The sequence below is a fragment of the Didymella exigua genome, assembly GCF_010094145.1.
Source record: "Didymella exigua CBS 183.55 unplaced genomic scaffold M421scaffold_18, whole genome shotgun sequence".
Classification (NCBI taxonomy): Eukaryota; Fungi; Ascomycota; class Dothideomycetes; order Pleosporales; family Didymellaceae; genus Didymella; species Didymella exigua.
The window spans coordinates 471,638-498,944 of NW_022984792.1; the positions used below are offsets into that span (position 1 = coordinate 471,638).

General features: G+C 49.8%; 9 protein-coding genes across 9 annotated transcripts; 3 read left to right on the plus strand and 6 right to left on the minus strand.

Moving 5' to 3' along the window:
* Positions 1 to 874: 874 nt before the first annotated feature.
* M421DRAFT_185940 (uncharacterized protein) lies at positions 875 to 2,921 on the minus strand. The gene has a single exon (XM_033587937.1). It carries the CDS (start codon positions 2,705 to 2,707, stop codon positions 995 to 997), a length of 1,713 nt encoding a protein of 570 aa, XP_033447506.1. The 5' UTR covers positions 2,708 to 2,921; the 3' UTR covers positions 875 to 994.
* On the plus strand, positions 2,922 to 3,702 carry M421DRAFT_185939 (uncharacterized protein). Its single transcript, XM_033587936.1, has one exon. The coding sequence runs from the start codon at positions 3,136 to 3,138 to the stop codon at positions 3,658 to 3,660; it is 525 nt and encodes a 174-aa protein (XP_033447507.1). The 5' UTR covers positions 2,922 to 3,135; the 3' UTR covers positions 3,661 to 3,702.
* Positions 3,703 to 4,727: 1,025 nt separating this feature from the next.
* Positions 4,728 to 7,413, minus strand: M421DRAFT_93485 (uncharacterized protein; the record flags this gene model as incomplete). The annotated part of the gene is made up of 2 exons (XM_033598119.1): positions 4,728 to 6,874; positions 7,167 to 7,413. The coding sequence occupies 2 exons, from the start codon at positions 7,411 to 7,413 to the stop codon at positions 4,728 to 4,730; spliced, it is 2,394 nt and encodes a 797-aa protein (XP_033447508.1).
* A 1,598-nt stretch (positions 7,414 to 9,011) lies between these two features.
* Positions 9,012 to 9,524, minus strand: M421DRAFT_28567 (CENP-B protein; the record flags this gene model as incomplete). Its single annotated transcript, XM_033588968.1, has 1 exon — positions 9,012 to 9,524. A coding segment is annotated over one exon (513 nt), but the record flags the coding sequence as incomplete, so codon positions are not given.
* Positions 9,525 to 11,576: 2,052 nt separating this feature from the next.
* On the minus strand, positions 11,577 to 11,894 carry M421DRAFT_22129 (ankyrin; the record flags this gene model as incomplete). The annotated part of the gene is made up of 1 exon (XM_033588312.1): positions 11,577 to 11,894. A coding segment is annotated over one exon (318 nt), but the record flags the coding sequence as incomplete, so codon positions are not given.
* A 3,118-nt stretch (positions 11,895 to 15,012) lies between these two features.
* M421DRAFT_6446 (uncharacterized protein) lies at positions 15,013 to 16,405 on the plus strand (the record flags this gene model as incomplete). Its single annotated transcript, XM_033596162.1, has 3 exons — positions 15,013 to 15,052; positions 15,120 to 15,173; positions 15,321 to 16,405. 3 exons carry the CDS (start codon positions 15,013 to 15,015, stop codon positions 16,403 to 16,405), a joined length of 1,179 nt encoding a protein of 392 aa, XP_033447511.1.
* Positions 16,406 to 19,349: 2,944 nt separating this feature from the next.
* Positions 19,350 to 24,559, minus strand: M421DRAFT_422109 (uncharacterized protein). The gene is made up of 9 exons (XM_033593061.1): positions 23,930 to 24,559; positions 22,683 to 23,882; positions 22,607 to 22,630; positions 22,366 to 22,558; positions 21,927 to 22,316; positions 21,292 to 21,876; positions 21,125 to 21,239; positions 20,807 to 21,070; positions 19,350 to 20,754 (listed from the first exon to the last, which is right to left on the minus strand). Exons 1-9 carry the CDS (start codon positions 24,545 to 24,547, stop codon positions 19,467 to 19,469), a joined length of 4,677 nt encoding a protein of 1,558 aa, XP_033447512.1. The 5' UTR covers positions 24,548 to 24,559; the 3' UTR covers positions 19,350 to 19,466.
* A 1,657-nt stretch (positions 24,560 to 26,216) lies between these two features.
* On the plus strand, positions 26,217 to 26,576 carry M421DRAFT_422110 (uncharacterized protein; the record flags this gene model as incomplete). Its single annotated transcript, XM_033593062.1, has 1 exon — positions 26,217 to 26,576. The coding sequence occupies exon 1, from the start codon at positions 26,362 to 26,364 to the stop codon at positions 26,572 to 26,574; it is 213 nt and encodes a 70-aa protein (XP_033447513.1). The 5' UTR covers positions 26,217 to 26,361.
* Positions 26,577 to 26,580: 4 nt separating this feature from the next.
* Positions 26,581 to 27,269, minus strand: M421DRAFT_186026 (uncharacterized protein). The gene has a single exon (XM_033587939.1). It carries the CDS (start codon positions 27,049 to 27,051, stop codon positions 26,629 to 26,631), a length of 423 nt encoding a protein of 140 aa, XP_033447514.1. The 5' UTR covers positions 27,052 to 27,269; the 3' UTR covers positions 26,581 to 26,628.
* Between the last annotated feature and the right edge of the window lie 38 nt (positions 27,270 to 27,307).

Sequence of the window (27,307 nt, forward strand, 5' to 3'; positions counted from 1 at the left end):
TTCATGTAGCTCCCGGAAAGTTCTGAAGAAGCTGCAGTGGCTGCCTTGTCGAGGAGAGACCGAGCTAGTCTCCTACTGGCGCTGTATGCTGTGAACCAGGACATTAATGGCTCATCGGATCTCTGTACGATCTCCTCCCAAGACTGCATGCCTCTTAGTTGATTATTCTGAGATTGACTTCCATGAAATCGAAGAACGGCTTGGTAGTATTGCAATTGCCCTTTGGTATAGCGCGAGACTCTGTTGTCTTGCTCATCGGCCGTGGTTAGCTTCGCTGGCTGGCTGTCAATCACTTCCTGATAGAGCAAACACAGCTCATCCACAGCATCGGTATGTTTTGCTGCTGTCGCGACGTGCCCATGGAAGTTGTCATCGTACGTAACCTTCTGTAGCCAGTAAGCTGGACCCCGGTCTTTGGCTGTGGCGTTCTTCCAGCTGCGCATGAAGTCCACAATCAAGCAATAGTTCTTCACCTCGTTCCAGGCTATGAAGAGACCTAAAAGTGCAGCTGTGTGCACCTGTCCTGGCCACAGTTCTTCCTCAACTTCCTGGTCCAAGATATCTTTGTAACACTTGGCAGCGGACTCGTAGTCATGGCTCTGCTTGTTGCAATTGCCTTCGGCCAGTAGAACATCCCAATATGCGAGTTTGTATTCTTTTTCAGCCTGGAAGAACCTGTTCTTCAATGACTTGAACCTTTGTATGTCTTGCAGTGCTGTTTCGAACTCTTTCAGCGCTTCATGCGCTCGTGACATACCCAGAACCACCCCCCAGCCAATTTCTGATTGCTCTCCAACTTTCTCGTACTTACTGATGGCTTCTCTGTGGTGTTCGAACGCAAGGTAGAAAGAACCCTTGCGGTAAGCCCAGGTCTGGTCTTCGATCTCGAAATTCTTGTTCTTGACCCACTCAAAAAAAACATCAATCTCCAGGAGAGAGGGGGACTTGTCCTCAAAAGCCTTGCCCGCACCCTTACTCGATCATTAACCAAGCATTAAAACGAAAGAAAGGCGCAACTCACCTTGGCCACAAGACCAAAGGATGTCCAGAGATACTGATCATCCATTGTTCCTGTGCAGCTGAACCAATGTTGTGCCAGTCGTGTTGCTACTCGCTCGAGGATCATATACTTGTTCACTGATTCCGCAGTGACTTTTTTCACCCACGAAGTCTTCTCTATGTCTTTCGCATATCCTTTCGCTACATGCGGGTTCTTCCAAAACTTTGTCAAAGGGTCAATGAACTCATCGCGGTAAAGCCAATCGTACTTCAGACAGCCGAGATTCGTTTTGGAGAACCACACGTCAATCAACTCAGCGTCGTAGAACAAGTTAACAAGCTCGCGCCCGGTTGCGCTCAGCGACTGCCTGCTGGGCTCGAATGTCTCGAAGTTCTCCACGAGGGTCTTGAGGTGCTCGTAGAACCATATGGAAGCGTAATTGCAAAGCTTCTCGAGATTGGTGTCGTTTCCAGTCTCACTGAGGACCTTGATGCATGAGCAGAAGACTGTGAAGTTCACAGAGTTCTCATCGCAGAGATGAATGTGCGCTTTGTGTACCATGTTGTCGAAGAAATCGTCGAATTTAAATCTGGTGTAATCCACTGTATCGCAGGCATTCTTGATGAATCGGCGACAAAGGCCGATCTCCGCTGGAGTGATCTCTTGAGTGTAGAGGTCCGCGACATCAGACCCGGGGTCTTGGGAATCATTCTCTCTGAGGATCTTAATAAGCTCGTCGGACTTGAAAGTCACGACGCCGTCTTCATCGGTCTTGAGCAAAGCCAAGTATGTGTTTCGGACCTCAGATTCCAGCCGAAAGTTTTCACGGAATTTCAAGTACAGAGCGCTTTGGAGAAACTTGATCGTGGGTCCGTTGCTCACACCGGCGACCCATACGAGAAGCTCATTGAGTTTTTTGACCTGATCCGTGCTCAGCGATATGTCAAGAGCCTTGAGCCTGTTTTTTTGCACTCTGTCTAAGTCGACGGTGGTATTTTTAATGACATCCTGGACCTGTCTCTCTGTCTCGCAGGAGTTGATCTCGGTGATTTTGGCCTCCAGGTGATTATAGTTGCCACGGATGCCTTCAATCAGAAGCTTGATATTCGGATCAGTCAAGAATTCCGTGAGGTCTGGTTCGGCTTTGCAGAGTTCCGTGATACGATACCTTGTTACGGCTTCCGAATCGCTTGTGTTCAAGAGCGGCTGTGACAACGATTCATCGTCACCGCGATCATTGAAAGGGCCTTGCGGTGGATTGCTAGCCCCCAAGGTGATGGTGTGAACACCTTCTGCAGGCTGCGGAACCCTGGCGATTGTCTCAGGAGTGCCCGAAAGGAACAAGCGTATGGAAATTCCAGAGGAGTCGGCTTTCGCCACGGCACGTTGTGCGATCGCTGCAATGGTTGCATCGTCCTTGTTAAGCTGTCCGCGACTGTCGAAACCGTCAATACAGATGAAGTAGGTCCCCTTCATATGACTGGACAGTCCCAACATGAGATACTTCCAACGATCCCCGGCTCTAGCCACATTCACCGGCTGCCCACAGGCGTTGGCCACTGCCGTGGCATATGATCGACCCAATGCAGCGTTCCAGAGACTCATCTTTGTCATCGCCGTAGTAGTAGTAGGCCAGATAAACCTGACTTGATCCAGATCCGGCCCGGTACTTCTTCTGAAGAAAAGAGATGACATGATTAGATGCATACGTCTTCCCGAAGCCAGAATCCGCCTTCAGAACAAACACTTGTTTGCTCTGGTTATTGACGTCGCTCCACTGGACAAATCCCTTTTCACGCTCGAGCCATTTGCCTGTGTTTTCGACGTGGCCTTTGCAAACTTCGCTACGTCGCTTTTCCCAAGACTCAGTTTCTCCAGCTTTCTGAAGCGCCAGGCTTTTCGCGATTTTGTCTTTGTCCTCTTTGTGTTGGTCTTTACTGGTACGACCATCTATGGTCCATTTCATTTGCTGAGCAACGCTCAGGACCTGCTCGGTAACTTTGTACGTGGCCTCGAGGTGTTCTCGGATCTCAGCCTGGTGACGGTGCATCTCCTCTTCAGATTCACGCAGGTGTAGCGCCAACCCCTTGATGTCAAACAGGATCTCTTGAATCGAAGCGTTTGTGAAGTCCTTAATGCGCAGCTCCAGTAGCTCGAGGGATTGGGCTACCCCGCGATCGTCGTTGAAGAGAACTATCCCCATCATAGTCTTAAGTCTCTCCCTCTTACTGGTAGCCAGCTCGTACGAATTCTGGAGAACGCTCAGGAACAAAGTGAGCATGTGTCGCGGTTTAGGACCTCTCCTTCTCAGCCTCTGCAGTCGCAACTCACCTTTGGTGAGGGCGCGATGCCAGCAAGGGCTAGCGCTGTTTACAATCACTTACCTACATGTACCGTTCGTAGCTTCACACAAATACAACCTCAGTTCAATCCTCAATTCCTTGCGCACTGCTTGCACTCACTGCGACAGCATGCCATATGCCGGCTCGCGGAGGCTACACGGCAGACGTGCTTCGCCTTCGCCACGCTTCTGCTCTAGGAAGTTGTTCGGCTGCTTTAGGAATGCTGATGAGCGTTCCATCAAGGTGACAAACCCATCCAGAACATCCCCAAACCCTTTTGCCGCCTGTACCACGAAGCTGATCGCGTTCCAACATTGAGAAGCTGGGCCGAAGAGTATACCTGCTCCTTGTGCGATGATGCTCCCGAACGTCTCAAGGCAGTGGCCAATGTTTCTAAGAACCTTACGAGCGTGTTCGTGTCCTTTGATTTGGAGCTGCTAATTTCCTGATCGATTCTGGTCTGGAAGGACTTGAAAGTGGTCCCTGAGTCCAGCTTCTGTTTAGTGATTTTTTCGTACTGTGAAACAACCTGCGGCCAGACCTCGTGCAGATCCTTATCTTCATCGAAGTAGATCTCCAGCTCATCTCGTCCACGTCCCATGATGCAGACTTATACAAGCAGGAGCTTGGTTCTCTGAAGAGAAATGCAGTTGCAACCTTCAAGATCGTCGACAGCAGTGTCTGCGGAATAGAGCGGGAGACAGAGCAGGCAGCGCCAGTAACGCCGTTGGAAGATGATAAGTGTGAGTTGGTACCCTGTGAAAGTCGGAGTGAGCAATGTGCCCTATATGATCAGGTAGGCGTTCTCAGAGGTGTAAGCAACGGATGAAATGGAATTCCGCCCCCATAATCCCAGCCGCGCCTCTTTGCACATTGAGAACATGATTGGTTGAAGCTTCGGACATCATCAGACATCAGTCAATAAAGTCAAGCCTTTTCAGGCAACTTTGTGTATCGTGATTCTGCGCTGGATGTGAGATTGATGTATGTCAACATGCATCCGAGATAGAGGTAGCTGGAGCCTGGAAGCGGTCTCAACGAAGATTGTCCGTACGGCGGGAGTGTTTGGGCTGACAGTTTTGCAGACAACTGCAATGATAGCATTGATGACTGTAAGATCTTGTGGAGGCAGGGCTTGGGCGCGCTTAATTTCGCCCCGCTGTCTTCTGTCCGCATTCCTAGGCAACTCAGTGCGACGCGATGAGTTTATCGGTGTGAGCTTGACCTTATATTACGATGTGTTCTGATCAAATGACCTCGAGGGCAGAATTTGTAATTTTCTCAAACGATGTGCAGCAACACAAGGCACGGACAAGCGAGGACGAGTATTCAGAGATAAGCTTTGATGAAGTGAAGAGTGCTATTATTCCGCTCGCGGATCGTATTCACATCTTGTTGAAGTTGCCACTCCCATCATCGCCTTCTTTCACGAAGTGTTCAACCTCTTGCTTCTCTTCTGTCAAGCTCTCACCCTTGCGCACGAACTCACCCATGCTCTCGAGCAGAGTAGTCGTCTCGGTATAACTGCTCCTTTCATGGATCTCCGTCTCCGTCATCTCATCCCTCAGACTCTCCAGCAGCACCGAGCTCTCCGCCTCAGCACCAGCCATCAAATCAAACGACTCGCCGCTTTCACTGTGGTCCTCAGAATCAGGGTTCATCTTCTCAAAAACGTCGACTCCTCCGTCCCACCATCGCGCCTGCTCGCCAATCCAGTCCTGACCACCGGTGCGACGGTCGCGGCGCACAACCTCCTTCTCCTCGAGCGGGAAGAGAGGCATCTCTGTCTTACTCGGCAGTAATGTGCGGCGGTGCCACGCGCCAAGAAACATGCCCTCGGGATCAACTTCATTGCGGATACGGGTCCACTCGCTCAGATCGTTACCATACGCTTGCGAGAGGTAGGTGTGGTCGACGGACTGGAAGTTCTTGGCCCAGTGGGGGCGACCGTTGTATTCTTTCATCAGGTGCTCGAAGGCTTGGTAGTAGCGCTCGCGGCAGGGCGGATCTTGGTTGTAGGGACGGTAGAGCGTGGCATTCAGGTACAGGCTGGGTGAGTCTTCGCAGGTGGTGTCGAGGAAGGGGCGCGGGGAGGTGCGTTTGGTGGTGTTGGCGACGCGGACTTCGATGGGTGAGTGCACGTACAGGCCCTTGGAGGTGAAGGGGATGCCGGAAGAGACTTCGTCGCCGTGCAGCCAGTTTGTGAGCCGTGTGAGGGCTTCGGGGCCGTGCTGAAGGGGAATAGACCATTCGTTGACGAACTGTGAGTACAGGCAATTCATGAGAAGACCGTTGCGTTGTTCTTCGACTGCGGAAATGATGGCGCCGTCTTTGAAGCCGTATTGCATGCCGAAGACAAACCACTCTACCCATGGCAGAAAGCGAGGGACGTATTGACTGATCCAGAGCAGGATGTGGTAGGTGTGGAAGCCGACGCTGCCGCCGTACCAGTTGTATTGGGGTTTGACGTGTTCCTTTTTCGTAGTCGAGGCGCGCCAGACAATGGCACGCTTCATGTAAGGCAGCCACCACACGCGTACAAACTCATTCGAAGTCCAGAGGCCGTTGTTCCAGTCTGTGAGTACGTCTTCGATGGGACGAATGGTCTGGACCCACTCAATATCCGTCTGCGGGACCAGTTCGAATTCAATCTCCACGATGATACCAATGCCACCAAGCGAGACGAGTGCTGCGCGGAACAGATCCGGCGACTGTGTGGCAGAGCAGCGCACCGCCTGGCCGTTCGCAAGGACAATGCGCAGACTACGCACGCTGTCAGACAGCAGGCCGTGCTGCATAGAGCTGCCGTGTGTCGCTGTGGCGATTGCGCCTGCGAGACTCTGCACATCGATGCTGCCTAAGTTCGGCATGGTGAGGCCGTGCTCCTTCGCCTGCTCGTTCAGGCTGTGCATGCGGATACCGGCTTGTACCGTCATGGTATTGCGCTCCTTGTCCACCTTCAACACTTCCTTGTAGTCGTCGAGGTTGACCATCCATGCCGACGTACAGGTGAGGTCTGACGGCGAATGTCCGCATCCGACCGTGACGACGCGGCGGCGCATGCGACGGGCAAGGGTGACGACCTTCTGGATCTCCTCCAGCGACTGGGGCCGGATGTACAGCTCCGGTCGAGCGTGGAAGGTGCGCGCCCATGTGTGGTGGATGTGCGACTGCGACGCGCGGAAGGGCACGCCGGCATCGGTACGATCAAGTTCGACGTTGAAGCGCGGCGGCATCGTGAGCGTGTTTATCGGCGGGGACGCCATCTTGGTAGATGTCTTCGGTGGTGCGCGGGCGTGCACGGTATGCGCGGCAAGATGCGCGAATGTAGGCGTGGGAATGACGTTGACGATGTCTCGCTTGCTGGTGTCGCCGGTCCTGCGGCAGACGTGACGGTAGAAGTCGGCAGCTGCCGTGAGCTCTTGTTGGGCAGTCTTCCTATAACTACTCAGGTCAGACCTGCCACATCGTGAGACTTGCTCAGGAGCTTTACGATGAGATCTGGAGGGGCGGCGGTGAAAGTGGAGCTCAGCTACCCCAATCTAGTTAGTACGCCCGGGTCTAGCTCCGATGTCAGCGTTCTCGACTTCACTTGATTGATCTTGCCTCATCACCGGACGTTCAGACAGATATTAACGCTTCACAGCATGTTTCATGAATACGTTAGGCCTTCTTCATCAACGACCGGGTGGTCAGAGGAGATGCGCAATTTGGTGGCGCATGCCGCCTACGACTTGGTGATAACAGAATCGAATCCGTCAGGAAGATTGGCAGTCCAGCGCCGATCAGCTGTTCCAATACGCAAGAGAATATGACAGTCTTACACCGAGCCTTGCTAAGTGATCTCCCCAGAGTAAGATCCAATCTGCCCTCGATCTTGTACTTCCAGGGTCTCATCGCAAACGTTGCCTTGGTAGCATCTGTCTTGATATCAAGAACGCCTATGAGCAGACCGAGGAGCTGTTCGTAGTGCTGAAGGCGTTCACAACCTCCATCGGAAGGCAGCTTCACTACCTCAGCAGGACGCCAGCTGGAGTGACCAAGATCTCTCGCGCGAAGCTTGGTATCCATGCCTGGGTATACGATCAATGGACAGAGTTCGTCGCTAAGCCTATATAATCCTGTAGATTTTAGGACGTTGTAGCTGCCTATCACTGCCGTAGGTCACGGTAATTGGCCTTTACCGTAGCCTTGTACGTCCTGTTGGCAATGCTGCAGATGCAAGCAGCCCAGTCTTACCCCTTCCTCTTGAGTCATGGTCGCAATATGGGTCCCCCTTCATCTGCGAACCTCGCACAAGCAAGTAGATATCGCTATCTTAGCAACGACTAAGTCCTCGACCGGGCAAAAAAGTGATCGATAGCGAAGTGGCGACGTTCCTGCGAGGTAGGGGGTGGGGACACGGGGCAAAAAACATACAACAGCGGGTATTCGCTAGTGGTCACCCACCTAACCACTAATCCGCCGGTACGTTGCTTAAATAGGGCTGAGCGAACGGGAAGCCTTGTTATCTCCTGGCCGTTCACCACAAAGATCCTTAATTTTACCGTTTCCGGTAGTGGTGGTGCAGGATTTGGGCAAAGAGGGCGCATAAATTAGCCCTGATTACAGGAATCTGTATGCAGGGGAGACCAGCTTTGCGTAAGCACTAGGTCCTTAAACTCGGTGGTCGGGTCCTACTATCACCGATCGATTTTATCTTCTTTGTGCCAATTGCAGCCGGTGCAATGATCGTCTGATAGCACGCAGCCTGGTCTTTTATGTCGCCAACATTAGCTCTCTCTTCGCCAGACTGCCAGCTTCACCAGCTATAGTCGTTGGACTACGATCCCGGCCGGTCAATACAATGTGTATGGTGACAGCATAGGGCAGTGAGTTCGAGATCGATACAGTCTGAATTCTTTTGCAGCAGCCAATGCCAGACGAGATCTGCCTGTTTTGACCTTATGGGTGGGTTTCAAAATACCATGGACATCACGTGCACTGACGAGGGGTAAGTCGGAATCTTTAACGCATCACCTATCGGCCAAACCTAAGTGTATTTTGATACTTGCAAAGGTTTCTTTGACCTTCCGCATAACGTAGTTCACAAGCGAGCGGTCCAACCCAAGCGAGTGGTCCACCTAACAGAGTTAAGATGATTGCAATGCATATGCTGCAACACCACCACCACTTACTGCAATTTGCAGGTGATAGAGATACTATTTAGACTCATCGCTATTAGATGCATTGACAATTTCAACTGCACAGGTGCGAGCGTTGTGGCTAGTCTCTCCACAACGTCCGCAACGCCTCTGTGTGCGCACCTTCTTTGCAGGCTCTCCGCCCCCCTGCTGCCCACTACCCTCCCTTTCAGCTATTAAATCAGCTACCTCACCTACCGTGAGACTCTCTGCTGCCCGAATATACTTCCTCTTTCGACCTCTAACCTCTGTTGCTATCTCTACTGCCTTGCGAAGCCCTGCTATTTCCTGTCGCATTAACACGCTATCATGCCCTATCCGTGCAATGCCCTTGTTCAGCTGCTCAACTGCTCTAAGCAGAGGAGAAACTGGGGAATCTCTGTGCAGTCGTACACGCTCACGAACCAGCGTTGACTGAGCCTCTATCTCACAGAGGTTGCTTGGAGTTTTCGATTCCCATGGGGTGTCCTCTAGCTTTGGTGGAGTTGGCGTACGAAGGACCACATCAAGCTTTGATATCACCGCCTCTGGGTTGTGTGGAACTAGTCCAGCGCCCCTAAAGCCTGCACAGATGTTCTCCTTCGTGATTAACCTCTCAAAAGCTGCTTTAAAGGCTGGTAGGAAAGCCTCCTTCTTGATCTGCTTGGAGCCGTACCGTGCCAAGCCACTGATCTCATCACCATATGCCCGCTTTAAAGGCGAAAAGCAACCCACATCAAGTGGCTGCAGCAGGTGCGACGAGTGAGCAGGCATACAGAGAACAATAATCTTCTCTTCCTCACAGTGTTTGTGGAATTCATGTGAGCTGTGGCTCTCATGGCCGTCCACAATCAGCAGCCTGTGTGCACCCACCTTCCGGTCTTTTGTATGGGTATTGAAGTGCTTCAGCCAGGCAATACCAAGCTCATTCGACGTCCAGCCATTAGGACTAACCTCAATTACCCAATCCCGAGGTAGATTGTGAAACCATGAGGTAATAAGGACCTTGCCAGGGAAGATAAGGAAGGGTGGGATAGCCCATCCTTTGGCGTTGACTCCTTGTATATTGGTGACCCAACCACGGTTCCCTAGCTGCAGGCTCTTTGTGCTACGCTTCTCAGAGCCTATAAAGACCATCTGGCTATGGATAACCCCCATCATGAAGCCTGTCTCGTCAAAGTTGTACATGTCTTCGTCTGTGATGCCGTACTTGGCCTTTGTGTTGGCAACTAGCTCAAACCAGGGCGTTATAACGCGTGCATCTTCGTTAAGGGCTCGCTGGCGATCATATGGACGGCTCCTTCGAAGCTTGATCTCAGGCGTACGCGTCTTGAAGTTGTCTACCCAGTGCTTGCCAACAGGCTCTCCACCGCGCTCAGCAAGCAGATCATTGGCCATATCTCGCACCATAGCCTTTGTAGCAGGTATTCCTCTTGTGTCAAGCTCAAGTATACGTTGTACAAGGGCCTCCTCCTCCAGTTTGCTCAGCTTCTTTGAATTGGGCTCGCGATCGCGTCGAGAGAGGGCTCCTTGGCGTCGTCAGCGGACAGTAGTTCAAGGTACGCTGAAGGCTGCAATAGCGCGTCTTTCACTCTCGTCGCGATCTTTAATTGTAGCTTGGATAGCAAGCTGTAAGGTCCCTTCAGTATAGGTTAATTGCACGTTGCGTTGGGATGGCATTGTAATGCAAAGTAGTTATTAGGCTATCATGGTTGGGATGGACCGCTCGCTTGGGTTGGACCGCTCGCTTGTGAACTACGTTACTCTTAACTTATTTGTGAGGCTCTATCGCTACTATCGCGACCGTTTTCTGGTGTTGATGGGGCAGAGACTCCACGCGGCAACCCATCCACGATGCGCGGCTGGTAAACGTTTGCCTGTCACCACCCAGCAGTCTGTAACGGAGCTTATAGCTGCTGGGCAAATCGACTCTGTAGTTTCTGCTTCTTGTAGTGTTGATCGCCACACTGTGGCAAAGCTGCGGCTAAGCCTGGAGTACTGGGGACAGTGCTATCCGCCCTCCACAGTACGGCTAGGTAGACCTCCGCTGCTTCAACAGGCTCAGGTAGAGGGCTTGGCTAAGTACCTCAAAGGCAGACCCAGCGCTTATCTAGATAAGATGCAGCTTTTTTTATACAAGGATTATGATGTAATAGCATTATTTCCAACAGTGTAGAGAGCTCTAATAAAGCTTAACTACAGCAGGAAGCTGGCAACAAAGAAGGCAAGGGAGCAGAGCAAGTCACTCCAGCGCGTATACAGAGCGAGGATGCAACAGTACAAGGCTAAGCAAGTCATCACAATAGATGAAAGCGCTTGCAACAAGAGAACTAGCGACCGCAAGTACAGCTAAAGTAGAGTCAACACACCAGTTAAACTAGAGTATAGTATAAGACAGAGTAAGCGATGGTCACTTTTGCCAGCGATAACGGTCAACAGGTACCTCTGTTAACGTTACACCATTTTCCAAGGCGCTATTACCTCAGAGATCATGGAGGACTTCCTCGAACGCTCTGTGTTGCCACATACTACGCCTAGGTACTCAGTAATCGTTCTTGATAACGCGTCAATTCACTAGAGTCCTCGCGTTCGTGAGCTTTGTACGATGTACAAGGTGCAATTAATTAGTATTGTGCTCAACGCAGTACGACTGTTGCCACTCGCTGCAGCGAAGCCCCTATTCGTATACTGAGATCAAGCTTGACATCACAGCAGCAGCTACTTCAGCTGATCCGTCTCAATTGTACATAGAGCAAAAATCCAAGACGTTGTATTCAGGCAAGATAGGAAAGATACAAAACAGCGGTAAGCAAAAGGCCGCCAAAGATGACGGATCGGCCAGAACAGGGAAGAAGAGAGAACAAACTGCGAAACACGTGGTTGAGACAACACTTACTGCTGCTGTAATTAGCGAGTCTTCCAGGAGCTTGCATCTGATGCACTGCTAAGAGACCTGTACTGAGCGTTGACGTTTGCTCCGTGCTCAAGCAACACTCCAACAACACGACCTTTGTCTTCAGCTACAGCCGCCCATAGCGCGCTGCCGTATGCACCGCCTTGAGCGTTGACGTCTGCGCCCTTCTCGAGCAGGATCTTTACGACTTCATCCTCACTCCCCAATGCAGCTGCCTGCAGCGTATTGCTGAGCAGACCGCCTTGAGCGTTGACGTCTGCGCCCTTCTCAAGCAGCATCTCTACAATTTCCTTGTCGCCCTTATATGCAGCTGCTTGCAGCGCACTGTTGACCAAACCGCCTTGAGCGTTGACATCTGCGCCCTTCTTGAGCAGCATCTTCACTACTTCCTCGTTGTCCTCCAATGCAGCTGCTTGTAGCGCGCTGCCATACACACCGCCTTCAGCGTTGACGTCTGCTCCCTTCTCAAGCAGCATCTTCACTACTTCCTCTTTGCTATCCAATGCAGCTGCTTGCAGTGCGCTTCTATACAGACCACCTTTGGCGTTGACATCTGCGCCCTTCTTAAGCAGCATTTTCACTACTTTGCTGTTGACCTTATATGCAGCTGCTTGCAGCGCACTGCTATACGGTCCGCCTTGAGCATTGACATCTGCCCCACCCTCACACAGCACAGCCCTGAGCAGCTCTCGCCAGCCGTGCAGTGACAGCATGTAGACCAGCAAGACGCCCTTGCTGCACCCTAGTCCTGGTATATCTTCAAATGCATTGTGAAAGCGTCTCAGCCACTTGAAGCTCTTGCAGTTGTGCAGCCATCTAAAGAGCTCTGTCTGCACAACACCTCTCCCCTGAGCTTCTTTAGCATGTTGTAGAACATGAGTTGATGCATACTCCAGCAGCAGGTAGTTTAATGCAGTCTTCTCTACTAGCAGCAATCGCTCAGCCACTGCCAGTCCGCCTATGCTGAGATACGACATGCAGCAAGCCCTCAGACAGTCATGACTTGTCCCTATCACGTTCAACTGCAGCGCAGAGTCTAGCGTCTAGAGCTGCTCGTTTTGCAAGAGGAAGTCATTAACTAACTTGTGAATAAATTGCACTGTCCTCTCCTCTCCTTTGCGTACCTTGATCAGGCCTCTCAAAGAGCTAGTGACTCAACGCTGAATAACCTCGCTGGTGATCTTTAAGCTATCCCAAGCACCCAGAGTCCCTAGCTGTGTTCTGGCCATCATGCCAAAGTATAACTCTTCTAGTCTTAGCGCTCGCTTCGCGAACAACACCTATTGCAGCAGACATGTTGTCTTGTGCTTGTTAGGATTGTCTTTGTGCAAAAGAGTATTAAACACCTCTTCTAGATTGCCTAGCAGCTTGTTAAGCTTCTGTTGCATGGCTTTGACCTTGCCCTTGTTGTACGCTTTGTTAAGCATTGCAACTACAAGTACAACCTACATAAACACCCCCCTTACTTTGTGCAAGACTTTAGCCTTAATGTCTTTGTCTTGTTCTGCAAGCTTGTTGTGGACATACTAGGTGATGTTGTGGTTGTGCTTATTAACATTCTCTACAACAAGATTAATATTCTTCTTTATGCTAATAGCTAGGTAATAGTGACTTAATAGACATATGTTAAGTGTTACGTTGGCTTTAATAGCACACACACTTATCTCTTTAAGAAGACTAACAACTTCCTACACGTTAGATTCCTAATATTTGTCTAAGGCATTAATGTAGATAAACAGTAGTTGTAACTGTGGCGTCTTTGCCTGCAAGAGGAGAAACTCTTTTAGCTCTACTTTTTGCTATTCCTATCTCTTGTGTTTCTCCTCTTTCTTGCAAAAGTAGGGAAGAAAGCGCTTGTAACATGTTTTACAAGCGAGCGGGCCATACAAGCGAGCGGGCCACCCTACCAACTTTGCGCACCTCTACAAGCGTATATCTCAACAACGTGATAACATAATATATAGATGTTTGCAGAGTAAATTAAGCAGTATCTAATGTATCTTTTCTACACGTACGTGAGTTATGCCCAGTCTCTCTGCACCTTGTGCAGCGCGCGAGAGCCTGGCGGCTAAGGCCTAATCGCGCTCCTCCTTGACGCTCTTCACAAGAAATCTGCTGCTCAACCTCACGTTGAGCGAGTATATACTCTCCCTCTCCCTTTGTTAAGGTCCCTCGCTTCTGTATACGCTTTTTCTTCCGTTGCTTACGCACTGACGCTGCCTTGTTGGCTCGCTCAAGGCTGGTGATCCGATCGCGCATCAGCTCAGCAGAGAGTATCATCACCTCAGCGCCCTTCTTTAGCTGGTTAATTGCTTCAATAATAGAAGCTGGTGACGAGCTCTTATGCTGGCGTACGCGCTCACGTATAAGAGTTGATTGAGCCTCAAGCTCGCGTACGTTGCTCGGTGTACGAGCCTCCCAGGGAGCCTCTAGTAGAGCAGCAGCTGGAGACGGCGTACGCAGCTGCACGTCTAGCTTCGATAGAACAGCGTCTGGCTGGAGAGGAACAAGGCCTGCGCCTCGAAAAGCTGAGCAGATATTGGCTGAGGTGAGCGATTGATTGAATGCTGCCTTAAACGCTGGCAGAAACTCGAGCTTAGTGATGTGGTTGATGTGTTGGCGGATCAGGCTCTCAACCTCACGACTGTACGCGCGCTTCAACGGCGAGAAGCAGCCAACGTCAAGCGGCTGCAGCAGGTGGGATGAGTGAGGTGGCATGCAGAGCGTGTAGATATTGTTCTCCTTGCAAAGCTCTTGAAACTCAAGAGAGTGGTGGCTCGCGTGGCCGTCAAGGACGAGCAGGCGGCGCGCACCAACGACGCGAGTCTTCGTGTGAGCGTTGAAGTGCTTCAGCCACTCTACGCCTAGCTCGTTGTTTGTCCAGCCATTGTCGCTAACTGCAATTGCCCAGTCGCGTGGAATATCCTCCTCGTACCAGGCAGAGAGGTGGTACTTGCCAGCAAAGATGAGGAATGGTGGGACTGACCAGCCAGCTGCGTTGATTGCAGCGATCAACGTCACCCACTCACGATTGCCTGGCTGGATAGCCTTTGGCCTGCCTCTCCTCTCTGACCCTGTCACGACGAGCTGAGTTGTGATCTTGCCCATTATAAAGCTAGCCTTGTCAAAGTTGTAGACGTCATTATTGCAGATGCTGTACTTGGCCTTTGTCTCCTCTACAAGCTTAAACTAGCTCCTAATTAGGGCTGGATCCTCACACTGGGCTCTCTGTCTATCGTACGCTCGATTGAAACGCGTCGTGAGACTGTCTGTACGCTTGACAAAGTTGCGCGGCCAGTGGACGCCTACCTGACCAGCGCCGCGCGCAGCCAGCAGCTTATCAGCCATATCACGTACAGCATCGTACGTAGGCGCAAATCCACGTGTATCCAAGTCGAGTATATGTCTGATAATCACCTGCTCCTCTAGCTTGGTGAGCTTCTTTGAGTTGGGCTGGCAATCGCGTCAGGCGCGCGTCCCAGCGCGTCAGCGTTGGAGGGTAGTTCAAGAGACTCCGTACGTATAGGCAGCAGATCTCTTAGTTGATATTTAGTGTTGATTAAGAGCTAGGATTGCGAGGTTTACATCAGCCTCATGAGTCGGCAATACAATGCGCAGAATCAGTTTTTTGGTCGTACGTAAGGACTAGAACAGCGAGAAATTATTGCCTGTGTAGATTTTACAGTGCTAACGCAATGCAGGCGATCCGCTGAAAGACTTGGATCCGGCTAAGGTGCTAGCAGACGAACGTAGACGTGAGTGCGCGGCTGCTTACTCTTATACCGTATTGTTTCTTATTGTTCCTGTCAAGTGCTGTTGCAGGTGGTAGTGAGACATGTACGCAGCGGCCGTTCAGCTGCCTCTTTACTTTGCTGTCAACAAAGCTGACCCTGATTTGATAGGATGTTTGAGCTCACTAAGCTTTGCCACCATCGATGCGCGACGTCAGGACATAGCCACTGCTCACCAAGACACGTGCGAGTGGATTTTCGAAATCTCGCAGTTCCAGAGGTGGTGTGACAGAAGCGACCTCCAGAGCCACAACGGGGTGCTGTGGATCAAGGGCAAGCCGGGAGCAGGCAAGTCAACGCTGATGAAACACATCTGGCAGAATGGCTCACAGTTCTTCCGGGACCACGTCACTGTGGCATACTTCTTCAATGCACGAGGTGAAAAGCTCGAGAAGACGCCGTTAGGCATGCTGCGCTCAATAACGTGCCAGCTGCTTGAGCACGATCTTCTATACGAACGCTTTCTTCCCCACTTCCGCGACAAGGAGGAAAAACACGAGAGATGGGAATGGCGCGAAGCGGAGCTAAAGGAGTTTCTACGCCTGCAGGCAAAAACACCGCAGTTACAACCGCTGTTGATCCACATTGACGCCTTAGACGAATGCCGGGAAGCTGACGTGCGGGAAGTTGTCGGTTTCCTCGAAGAGATGAGTGTGTGTGCCGTCAAAGCCAACGTGACTCTCGACGTATGTCTATCGAGTCGCCATTATCCGACTATTAGCATGAAGAAGAACCTTGATCTTATTGTAGAGGAGATTGATGAACACGACTGTGATATTGCTCGATATGTCCACGACAAGCTCAGGGGACAAGACAAAGACATCGAGGCCGAAGTCTTGCGCAAAGCAGGGGGGGTGTTTATGTGGGTCGTACTCGTGGTGGCGATGCTCAACGAAGCGTACGACGAGGGCAAGGTGGAAGCTATGCAACAGAAGCTTAATGAGCTGCCAGGCGATCTTGAGGAAGTGTTCGACACTCTTTTGCACAAAGATAACCCCGATAAGCACGAGACGATATGTCTGCTGCAATGGGTGTTGTTCGCGAAGCAAGCGCTGAGACCAGAAGAGCTGTGGAAGGTTGGGGTTGGGGTCCAGGCAACGATCGTCAGGCGGGCCGTTGGGAAAGTAGCAGGCATTGCAACCCCTCGGGATACACTCATTAAGACTCTCGTAATATGTACCAGCACAGAGGGCTGATTGCCGGATAAAAAGGTCATCTGCATTTCGCTTGTCACTCTGAGTGGAAGAAGACTTCTTTCCTATTTGCGGCTTCTCGCTGGGGTGTAGAAGAAGTTTTTCGTCTGTGACAAGTCGTCCGTCAATAGTAACTTGTACCAAGGCAGATACTGAATCTGGTATCTCTGCATCGTTCGACCAGGCACTGAGCTGTTGCTTGCCGAACCATCGAACCTGCTCGGGATCCAGCTGACGGTAGTCAATGACTTCGAGGTTGCCCGCGAAACTACGCAAGACACCGTCCGGTCCGACGCTAAGTGCTCCTGTAGCGTCTGTCTGTCTTGAGATCTTTCACGACTTCTGAAAACGGTCCTTCGACGTAACGATTTACGACAGGAGACCGTGATCGGTTGATTGCGCTGGCTCCGATCTTCGTTATCGTGTTAGCATACCTAGTATTTGTGTGAATGTGTTTGCGGTATCAAGGGCAAATGTATATAACGAGTGTATTGTGTTGTTCTGTTTTTGTTGTGTTGCTTGTATCTTTGCTCTCCAAGGCTCGCTGCAGGGTCTGTTTTGATGACGTCTTTGTGATGCAGCTGAGGTAAGAGGTGCTCAACAACATGAGGAAGTAGCACCAGACCACCGCCAACAACACGTAATCTGCTTCTCCTCTCAACCGTTACAGAATGACCTCTGACCTACAGTAGGGAGATAGCAACGACCAACGCCAGGTTGATTTTGCCCAACATCTTGTATGTCTCGAGTCGTAGAGGATGCAACAAATGATTCTGTCGTTTCTGAGCTGGTGAGGACTTCTGCTTCCAAGAGGCCTTTCCATCCAGCTTTTATGCTCAAGTTTTCTTCTAACAATGTCTCCAAACCTCGCTTCAACTACCCTCAACTCGGGTTACTGAGATACTACATCTCATACTGAAAAGGAGATGATTGACCAAGTCAGCATTGGCGATTACCACTCCAGGACTTTCCCCTCACTGGCTTTATTGATACTCTGATTGCCTTACTTAACACATTGTGATAAGACCTGAGCAACTTCCAAGAAGTTGAATAGGTTCCCTTGGCCTTGTTGAGCGAATCAGTTACCTCATGTCATGCTATCAGTCATGTCCTGGCTCCTGTCGGGCGTCCTACTGAGGCCACCTTGGCATCTTGTAACTAGGTGTACTTCGAATCGCAATGCTTTCATTCATCTGCTTTACACCACGCTACTGTTTTGACCAGTGGATAACGAACCATTCGATACTTCTGCGTCACTATCGTCATAGCCCTTGAAGAGATTCGCCGTCTTGATGAGAAGAACTAAGCTCTTAACATGGCTGTCGTTCGGTCCGGGCCGAGGTATGCAAGCCAAGACGTGACAAGCCGGGAAGGATCGTTGGTTGAATTGCTGGTTGTCAGCAAACTAGAGTAGTCACGGGTAGCACGTATGATGTATCAGGTGTGCATATAACCAAAAACCGGTTTTAGCACGCTTACCTACAACCTACCTTTGACGCTGAGCGACGAATATTCGCTCACACACCTTTAAGACGACATCAAATACTCAGAAACAATCAAAAGATGACTGAAAACACTTCATCAGAGCCAACTTCGTCGGAGGTGCCTCCAAATCCACCTCATACCGACGACCGCAATCATCCTGACCAGCAGGAGATAACCGCGATCCTTGCAAAGTTCAACAAACTGCTTCTTTTCTACGCGACTGTCGCTTCTTGAGAGATTTCAATGCTAACAGCACTGTGGGCTAACTGTCCAGGCTTGGTGCTGAGTCATGATCTGCCTCGCTTCTGTCTACGAAGGTACGCACAGAGTATAGTGCAGATCCAAGGTTGAGAGAGCTTACCTATCGTGAAACCTCATGTTCATGGGCTGCGCTACTGAACGATCATGCTCAATAATAGAGCCAACATAGCTGAACTCCTCTGACGCATGTCGTCTGCTCGTTTGATCCACCACAGTAGCGTTGTTTTCCCTCTCGACATGTCTACGGCTTTGATGAGGTTTGGTACTATCTAAGGGGATATACGAGATGTAGGGTTTGCAGCATGAGGCCAATCAGCATGGCTTTTCTCCACGGTCTCTCTAACTTTGACACAGAATCCTTCTCACTCCCAGTGCCTCACCTTTTTACGGCTACGGCTAAGTTTTAAGATTTCCATAATCAAGCTTCCAAGAGAGACTCACATAAGTTCGTTACGGGACGATTGCAACGACTTACTTCCGTTGAATCTCGATCTTCGCTGCTACACTTCCATTCTGATAATTTGCAAAGGCCACACTGTGGGAGTATCTTGAACTGAATTCGTGTTTAAGCTATGCTTGTGCTAAGGTACATCTGATGGTAGTGAGGGATTTATATATGGAAGGAAGCCTGCTAAGGCTAGTCCTATGATATGCGTTGCTCCGCAGGTATCAGGCTTAGACATGAACCACAGAACCTCAGAAGAATGAAGACTACTATCAAGCTGAACGGCTTCTGAAGCGTGTAGCGGAGAATACGGCTTAGCAAATTCCGTGATGCAAGGAACCAATCGTGGCAAAGTAAAGATGAGATCAGCAAAGAAAGGTTCAAAAAAAGGCAGTCATTCAAACCAAGGGAAATTCATTGGTCAGACTGAGTTCGTGCATACAGCCAGCGCTAGCTCGAGCGCTTGTGGGAAGGCCTAGAGCCGCCACTGGAACGCTTCACTTTTACAACCGCTGGGCGACACCAAAAGCAGACAGGTCTGCCTTTCTGGTTTCTTTTGCAAGCATGGTACTGCAGGACCACTGACGTGATCTTCGCGTTCTGCTACCGCTCTCGCGCAAGTTACCGGTGTCAGCAAATTACTCACACATTCCTACCACCCTTGCTGCGGGGACTATGGTCAGCAACGATGGGCAAGCAGCCTTAGAATACTGTGGAAGCTCTTCATTAATCAATAAGTCTTTCCAAAAGAAAAATGCAGTCATGATTTGCTAAACTCATATTATCCTTAAGAGTCTTGCGGCGAACGCTCAAGCCTAGTACAACCTCCCTACGTTGCATCGCGATGTGCTTCTACTTAATCTGTGAACTAAATCATGCAGCTGAAGCTACGGATTGCTCTTCGCTGTCTCTTTCTGCAACGCATTGCCTGCCCTTTTTGGATTTGTGATGTGTACGAAGAATATCGATTCTTGCGAAATTGGTTCCGCATCCCCACCTTCGGCCATCTGGAAGTACGCCACCGCATGTGACTGCGGTATTTGAATCGTGAAGCCTCATATGCCGGACGAGATCGCTAAATCTGGCGCACGATTTATCGCAAAATTGACATTCTAATCTTCGGTTTTCGTCGTGGGTTCTAAGATGAGATTCCCAGTTATACTTTTTGGTGAAGTTTTTGTCGCAATGTGCACATTGATAGTTCCGCTTCTTTCGCTGGCGCTTAGCGACCTCACTGAGCTGTTTTGGCTGGGGCTCTGCCTGTTCTGACATGAAAGTATCTCCTGGGTCCGGAACTGCGAACGGTCGTTCCGACTGCTGAACAAACTGAGGTTCGTCCTCAATCGCATCTTCGGGTTCTGGTGAAACTTCTCGCATACTGTCAAAAATCTCCTCGTCTGTCGGAAAATTGTGGTGGCGTTCCGTCGTGTCCGGATGATTCTCCCTGAGATGTCGATCTAGTTGTGCTTGCGTCGCAAACCCGATCTGAGAGCCTCTGCAATGTTCATCGGTACAACGAGCTGGACGCTCGTGTCGTTCGACATGTTTCTCACGCTCTTCCAGTGTTGAGAATCCATCGGTGAAGTACCTGCAGCTGAACCTCGGGCACTTGAATAGATTACTGCCGTACATATTCCTTAGCGCTTCAGTCACGTCTGGGTTCGAGCTGCGAAGAACATATGTCTCGATACAACGACGAACGGCTTTTACAATGCTCGCGATTCTCAGAGCAGAGTATTCGGGGAGCACGTCCCCGAAATGCTTCAGTTCTTTATCAGTCAAAACAAGGGCGAGGTGGATCTTTGGAAAGTTTTGGTGATGACTGAAATGCTTCAGAACATCCCGAGTCCGTTTGGAGGTGAACTTGGAGATTGATGCAATGCTGGCAGTTGGCTCGTTCCAGTATTGCTCAATCAGTATATCAAGAGACTCTTTGAGGCTCTGATAGATATTATCCTGATCGGGTGGAGCTGAGCTCATGCCTGCCTCCAAGTGCCGGAGCCAATACAGGATGGAATACTCCATAAAACCATATTCCCCTGCCAGAACCTGCTCTTCTGACGGATTTTGAAACGATGGTAGGTTCAAGTAGTCAATGCAGAGCATTGCCATCTGGCGCTCTTCAGTGACCATGTCGAGAAAGTGGCTTTTTGCTAGATACCTTCGCGCATCTCAGTATATTTCCTCATGTGTTGTTACCGCAGATCACTTACGTTCTTGCAGTCATATGAACCAGCTCGATACTGCCATCATCGCGGACGTCGACCAGCGATTCACATAGTTCCTTGATATGGATGCGAAATCTTCGCCGTTCAAATTCAACAGTTCTTTTGTCAAAGTCGGCCGACCTCAGCGTTTGTACTTCGTGCATCTTCAACGGTCGTTTTGCACAGACAAGCCAACCAAGGAGCAGCAAAGCCTCGTCACGTTGGGCGGTAACAGGCTTGTCTACAATGGTCTTTATAATCCGAGCATAACTAAATTGTGGAGTCAGCCGATGGAGTCAAAAACCCAGCAGTCGTATCACTTACGCCTTATCCAGCTTGTCCAAATCAGTTGCGAAAGTCTCCATCTCGCTTTCTAAGCTATGTATGGAGCTCTGACCGCAAAGATTGATCCAAACAAGATGGGCAAAAAGGAAGACTCCTTGATGTCACTATTGTCAGTCAGGCAAGTCAACCATGAGGGGCAGAAATACCTTCAGCTGCTGCAGAAACGCGTTCGGCAATCTCGTGTGCGTAATCCTCAGTGATGGCGAGTTTTGTAACGAGCTTTCCAGCTTGTATCTTGCAGAAAGTCTCAATATCTTCTTCATTATTGTAGGCATCTGCCGTGATACTAGGAAGATCGCGATAGTCCTTTCTGGCGCTGTCGTGTTGGCTGATGAACATACAATGAAGTCCATCGCGAATTTCTGGCGGACCTTCCTCGATTAGGTCTCGAAACCACTTCGCGATCTCCCCTCTTTCTTTCCTTGTGCAGCACTCATCTAAACCGTCAAGCACGACGTATGCAGACTCGCAATTGCGTAGCGCGAACTTCAACAACTCTTCAACTAGGGGCTGAGAACTGATCACAGCGGCTCCACTACTACAGCACTTGTCATAGAAATAGTCAAGAGTGTGAGGGTTTTGTTCGAGAATTTGTGAAAGCAGAGTACGAGCCATGGAAAGGAAGTTATTTCGATCGCTATCCTCTTGCTTGAAGTAGAAAAACAAGACGGTGGGACTTGATTCAAGCTTTCTCGCTTCTTCTACAACCAAGGATGCAAGGAATGTCTTCCCTAGAGCCATAGTGTAAGTTGTTGTTCGATACATGCGTGTAAGAACTCACCAGAACCAGGCTTGCCGTTCAACCACAACAACTTCGGAACAGTCACTACGTTAGACTGTGGATCGAACCACTCTTGAAAGGTCGTCTCATCTAGTAACCAGCTGCAGGTACCTGGATATGCAACACGAATCCGCCTCAGATATTCTTGATCGTTTTCCATGTCGGTAGGTCTGACCCATGCGTATACGGCTTGTTTGCGGCCCAGATTCTCGCTATATATCTTGTCGACTGAAGTCTCTGCTTCAAGAGCCGAAGCATTCATGAATGAGTCAAATTGATTCAAGCTTGCCCGGCTACCAACAAGCTTGAGACGGGACGTCATGCGAGACATAATACCCGTCAGTCGAGATCTGTGTCGTTTCCATGTCGTGGGGAAAAGCTCTGTCCAGACTATCCGCTATTAATATAAAGCCAAGGTCATGTAATGGAGTTGTCTTACGGCGCTGTTGGAAGTATACCACGAGCAATTGATTGACCTGGATGGTATCGCTGTACGCCGCTATTAGAGCCTTAGTCATATCTGGCACACTCTGCAACATCTCTTTGTACAAGGGCAAGGAGGCCTGAGCTCTTCCAATCTGTCCATAAATGTCGAGAAGGTCGTTAAAAGCGTCAGTGCAGGTATTCGTCGTCTAATCTTCGGGTCAGGCTTATACCCTGGCTGGTGAGATCAAACATACCTCAAGCAAGAACCTTACGGGGCCCTACACAACTAAGTCAGTCCTGAACTTGCTCTGCTAGCAGGGAACCACATACCCAGATGAATCCCATGATTTCTTCAGCGCTAGGAACGTTCGCAATAAGTTCGTTGAACTCGCCAAACCTCTCGATGAATGGGCCCAGACGGGAAAGGCCTTGTTGGCGACGTTCTGCGTGCTGCGTTTGCTGTAAGTTGAAGATGTATTGCATAAGGGAAGTCATAGTCGTAGTAGGAAACTTTTCTCGGTTCCTCCTGTTCAATGTTTTCCTGAAATCTGTAAGGTGTGCTTCCATCGAAAAGCCCAACGACTCCGCGTCCTGCAGGTATTGCTCCAGGCCAGAGTTCCTGGCCTCGTTGTGTAGCACAGTCGTCGGCAAAGCTTCTTTGCGTAACTCCTCGAGCGTTTTGGCAACTTGCGCTGCATCGATGGTTATTTCTTCACCTGAAACGTCCAGCAGATCAGCGGAAATACAACTCCGCCTAAACATTCTGTTCAACAGTGCGAAAAACTCTTTTTTGTAAAAGCGTTTCCGGAAATGCGCTGCCGAGTCGCTGTCAGTATGCATTGCAGACTGAACATAATCGTGCAGCTGTGTATGCATATACAAGACCGCATTCTTCACTTTGTTTCCATTGAAGAAGCGTGGAGTGTCTTGGCCCAATGATCCATCGGCCATGCGAGCTTTCTTGTAGTCGCTGACTCCTCCCCAGCCTTGGATGTCAAAAGTCGCAACTTCAGACATTATACATCCTAGTGACCATATATCGCAGGCTCGAGTGTATTTGGTTTTGCGAGGGGCGGCGTAAAAACCAGTATTGTGATCGTTCAGAATGCCGGTCAGGTCAGTATCGCCAGGCAATGTTACAGGCTTAAATTCCAGCAGACCAAAATCTGCAATCTTCAACTTCTTTTTCACTACAAGGATATTTGCGGGTTTCAAGTCCTGATGATAGGCGATCTTGGTGTTTTCGAAACGCGTGTGGAGAGTGCTCAGTCCTTCAGCAACGCCCTGCATCTGCGTCCAGAGCTCTTGGGACTCGAATCTGTCCCCTGGACCTTTGAGGTAATCGTGAAGTGATTGTTCCGCTTCTTCCTGTAGAATGAAGAAGTGGCTGCCATGCCAATACGCTCCCAAAGCCAACATAAGGTGTGGGTGGTCTTCTTCTTTCGAAAGCCTCTGAAGATTGTACCATTCTCTTGCTGCAGACTTGTGCATGCCATGCTTGAAGATTTTGCGAGCAAACCTTTTGATATGCTGTAAACGTTAGAAAACATATAGGTCCATTCTTCAGGAAATCGTACTTCTCCAAACTCTCGTGAACGATATTCGTCATCTTGGAACTCGAAGCATCTGACTTCTGCAAATGTTCCTTCCCCTTTGAGCTCCGCATCTTCTCTAATCGGCAGTAGCTCTTTTGCCGAGATCGATACAATATCTGATGCGGGACGGAGTGTTCGTACCAAAAAGCTGTACTGGTTCTGCAGTGTTTTTCTCTGTACCAAGTCTAGGTCAGGTATCCCCTCGTGACGAAGATTGTCAAAATCAGCATCGCAAAGATATCTCGTTCCTTCTAGCTTTATTTCGTACTTCTGGAACTTTTGAATGAGACCTGGGCGGCGGACATAGATAAGTAGTGCGTAGATATGGGCATACTCCCCCGTTAGCTCCTGCTGCCTAAGCTTGTTAAAGCAGTCTGAGCGATACTGCACCGCTCCGCCATCTTTTATGCATCGCATGCAGGGACAGAGAAACAGTAGTTCTGCTGTCAAATCATGGGGCTTGTCTTCAAACAGCGCTCTGATCTTTCGCGCAGGGACATAAAAAGAAGCACTACCAGAAGGAAGGCATTCGCTGATCGGCTTCACCTCACTATGTTCTAAATAGTCGAGGGCAATGGTGCATGGGGAATTTCCGTCCATAGTGGTTGCCTTTCATCGGTTCTCGGATGCTGAGCGATGTCGGGTATCGTGTTGCTCAGCTATGTTTTCGCTTAGCAAGAACACCAAGCCTTGAGGGGCAAAGACGCTGTCGCACGTGAGCTCACCGGTCAGTTGATCCCCGTGGAGTGGCTGCAATCGACGCCGGTCGAGATGCACCTAGGCAAACAGCTTCTACAACCAAAAAGAACCTGGTCGGCCTGATTTGATTGACAACGTTCCACGAGTTTGGTCATGGCGCCTGCAGTAGATACGATGCGCTTTACTCAGCTAATGACAGAGATGCCAACAATCAAGCCAATCAATCAATTTGCTTGATCACGGACCATTCTGTAGTCCGTGACACAGTGCATGCACCATATTTGGGTCCGTGATCAAGCAGATTGATTGATTGACTTGATTTTTGGCATCTCTGGCTAATGAGAAGTCGCGTTTTTTCAGGACCCGATGCGAAGGTGTTGGTGAGAGATAACGATTGCATAAGGTTACTGCATCTTACTGGTCCTCATCTATGCAGCTAGAACGATTCCTCACATCGGCCAGGAAGACAAATCTCGACTGCATCGTCTGCGAGGTTGTCTCAGGCAGAATCTTGTGTAGCTTGTGAAGCCGACACTACGTCCGTCCAATATGACGACGGCTACGGTAACGCCAGTGCTGACTTCAGAATCCAAGAGGCGCTTCTTCCTTGGTTCCTTCAATATCGCTAGGCCGTAAAGTGGTTTTGAGACCGATGACAGCGCTTACACATCAGGGCCCCAATTGCCAGGAGCTTCCAAGCGTGGCTTGCCGCTCAACCAATCAGATCGTGACGCAACTTCCGTAGCCAACCCTTCTCTGCTGAGGGAAGTGCTTTTGGGAGACGGGAACGGAAATGTGCCTTTAGGTCTGCTGGAAGCACGAGGTTCGTAGGGCAACCGTCATTGAAGCACCACTGTAGCTGCAAGCATTGAGACCTGAATTTAGTGCTGTATCGCTGCTCGGCCGCGATGAGTGCTTTCAGTAAGTAAGCCTGGGTACTCGTAATGTGTGTGCTGGTCAGCTGATGAAACATCTGCGAGGCGTACAGCGCACGTGTTGTTTTACACGTGACTGCATGGGCATCGTAAAATTCTTCGAATTACGGCTCAGCAAATATGAGGAGACATATATATATGCGTCCGTCTCCAACTGAAAATCTTTGACAACTGCGCACTCGCATCACTTGAACACGGGTGATTGGTCGTGTCTTTGTCTCCAGCCTCGTACAAAACATGCCTAGGTGATTTGCCTAGGTGGATTACCTGTCAGCCTTCGTGCTGATGTGGCCGGCACAATGCTTGCTTGTTCCCTCGTAACTGTCTTAGCAGACCAATGAGTGCCTCTGCCAAGATGTTGGGAATCAGCCTGCAGTAACCGAACCAATCCCTATCATGTCTGCTACCCGACCTGTCCTTTTGAAGAAGCCACTTGCGCGCCGCTGAGGCGTTTAATGACCATTGCTGAGCCGTGATGTCGCTGTTCTACGTCATATCCCAACAGTGGCTAAAGATACAATAAGACACATCAGAATGAGATTAAAAGGAGCTACACGTTGAAATCCAATGTTGAATGTCGGGAGCATTAGTTGAAGCAGAAAGGAGATACTTCATGGTGAGCTTGGTGTCGTGCTGACTTATACAATTGTAATTACGTATTGGATGATCTGATATCTTTGAAGTTAATCATCAAGAAAGCCCATGAGCAATGTACACAGTGAGAAGAACTTGGCTCGGAGCTTTTTCGACATAACTGGCTATCTTTAATCAGTCCGTGGTATGTCCACGGTGTACCAGAGGACCGAACGCCTACAGCTACATTACATCCTGCCCCTTCAGGGTGCATCAATTTCGTCCGACGTTGGTTCGCGCAGTCCGCGCCGCCTCCAGATAAACCAAAGAGTCACTGCTGATCCAGAGAATGCGATTGTGATGATTATATACACCCAGAAGTTTGATGCAACGGTCAAAGCATTCTCACGCTCAGAGTAAGCAAAGAAATTGGATCCAAATAAGGTCTAGCTTTCAATCAGTCACAAGACGTGGTCAGCTGATGAGCAGGAGCGACTTACTGCTAGAAAGGTCGCAGGTAAGAATATAGCAGAGATCAAGGCGATTGTCATCATAGACCGGGTATCCTTTGTAGATTGTTCCGTGAGTCGTTTTATCAGTCCGTTCTCTTTGATCCCCTGTTCCGTCAATTTTTGCATCTCGTAGTTGATATGCTTGCTCGCTTCGTTCGATCTGAAGTCTTGTATACCTTGAACCTGTGTGTGAAATGTCAGCAATGTCGTAGTCAAAGTGCAGACAAGTGCTCACAAGTTGGCCGATTCCGGCAGAACGTGCAACGAGTGTCTCAATCCTGGCCAAACTCGTCTCTTGTCCATATACGTATCTGTCTAGTCTACCTTGCATTTCATTGAAGCTGATTTGCAAAGCTGAAGAGGAGATCATCTTAAGGTCTAACATCCCACTTCGTAGCTGACAACCGAGTCGAATGTTTAACTTCAGTATGTGAGCTAGTCTGTCACGGTTTTGGAGTCTTTTCTCTTGTACCACGTATCACAGTTTCATATCTCTACTGCTGTACAACGTAGTACACCCTGCCCTTTCCTTTTACACCTCACCGCTATTCCCCTATAACAACAGTCCATAGCTACATACAATACAACCTCAGTTCAATCCTTCAATTCCTTCTGCATATGCGCTGTTCCTACACCGCGAC

What these genes read in the sequence shown, in the direction of transcription:
- M421DRAFT_185940 (XM_033587937.1), bottom strand. Translation starts at nt 2,707, where the DNA reads ATGCATCTAATCATGTCATCTCTTTTCTTCAGAAGAAGTACCGGGCCG.
- M421DRAFT_185939 (XM_033587936.1), top strand. Translation starts at nt 3,136, where the DNA reads ATGCGCAGCTCCAGTAGCTCGAGGGATTGGGCTACCCCGCGATCGTCG.
- M421DRAFT_422109 (XM_033593061.1), bottom strand. Translation starts at nt 24,547, where the DNA reads ATGGACGGAAATTCCCCATGCACCATTGCCCTCGACTATTTAGAACAT. An exon ending in AAATCATGGGATTCATCTGG is followed by an intron (nt 22,631 to 22,682) that starts GTATGTGGTTCC and finishes TTAGTTGTGTAG; the next exon opens with GGCCCCGTAAGGTTCTTGCT. An exon ending in GAACGGCAAGCCTGGTTCTG is followed by an intron (nt 21,877 to 21,926) that starts GTGAGTTCTTAC and finishes CTATGGCTCTAG; the next exon opens with GGAAGACATTCCTTGCATCC.
- M421DRAFT_186026 (XM_033587939.1), bottom strand. Translation starts at nt 27,051, where the DNA reads ATGTTAGACCTTAAGATGATCTCCTCTTCAGCTTTGCAAATCAGCTTC.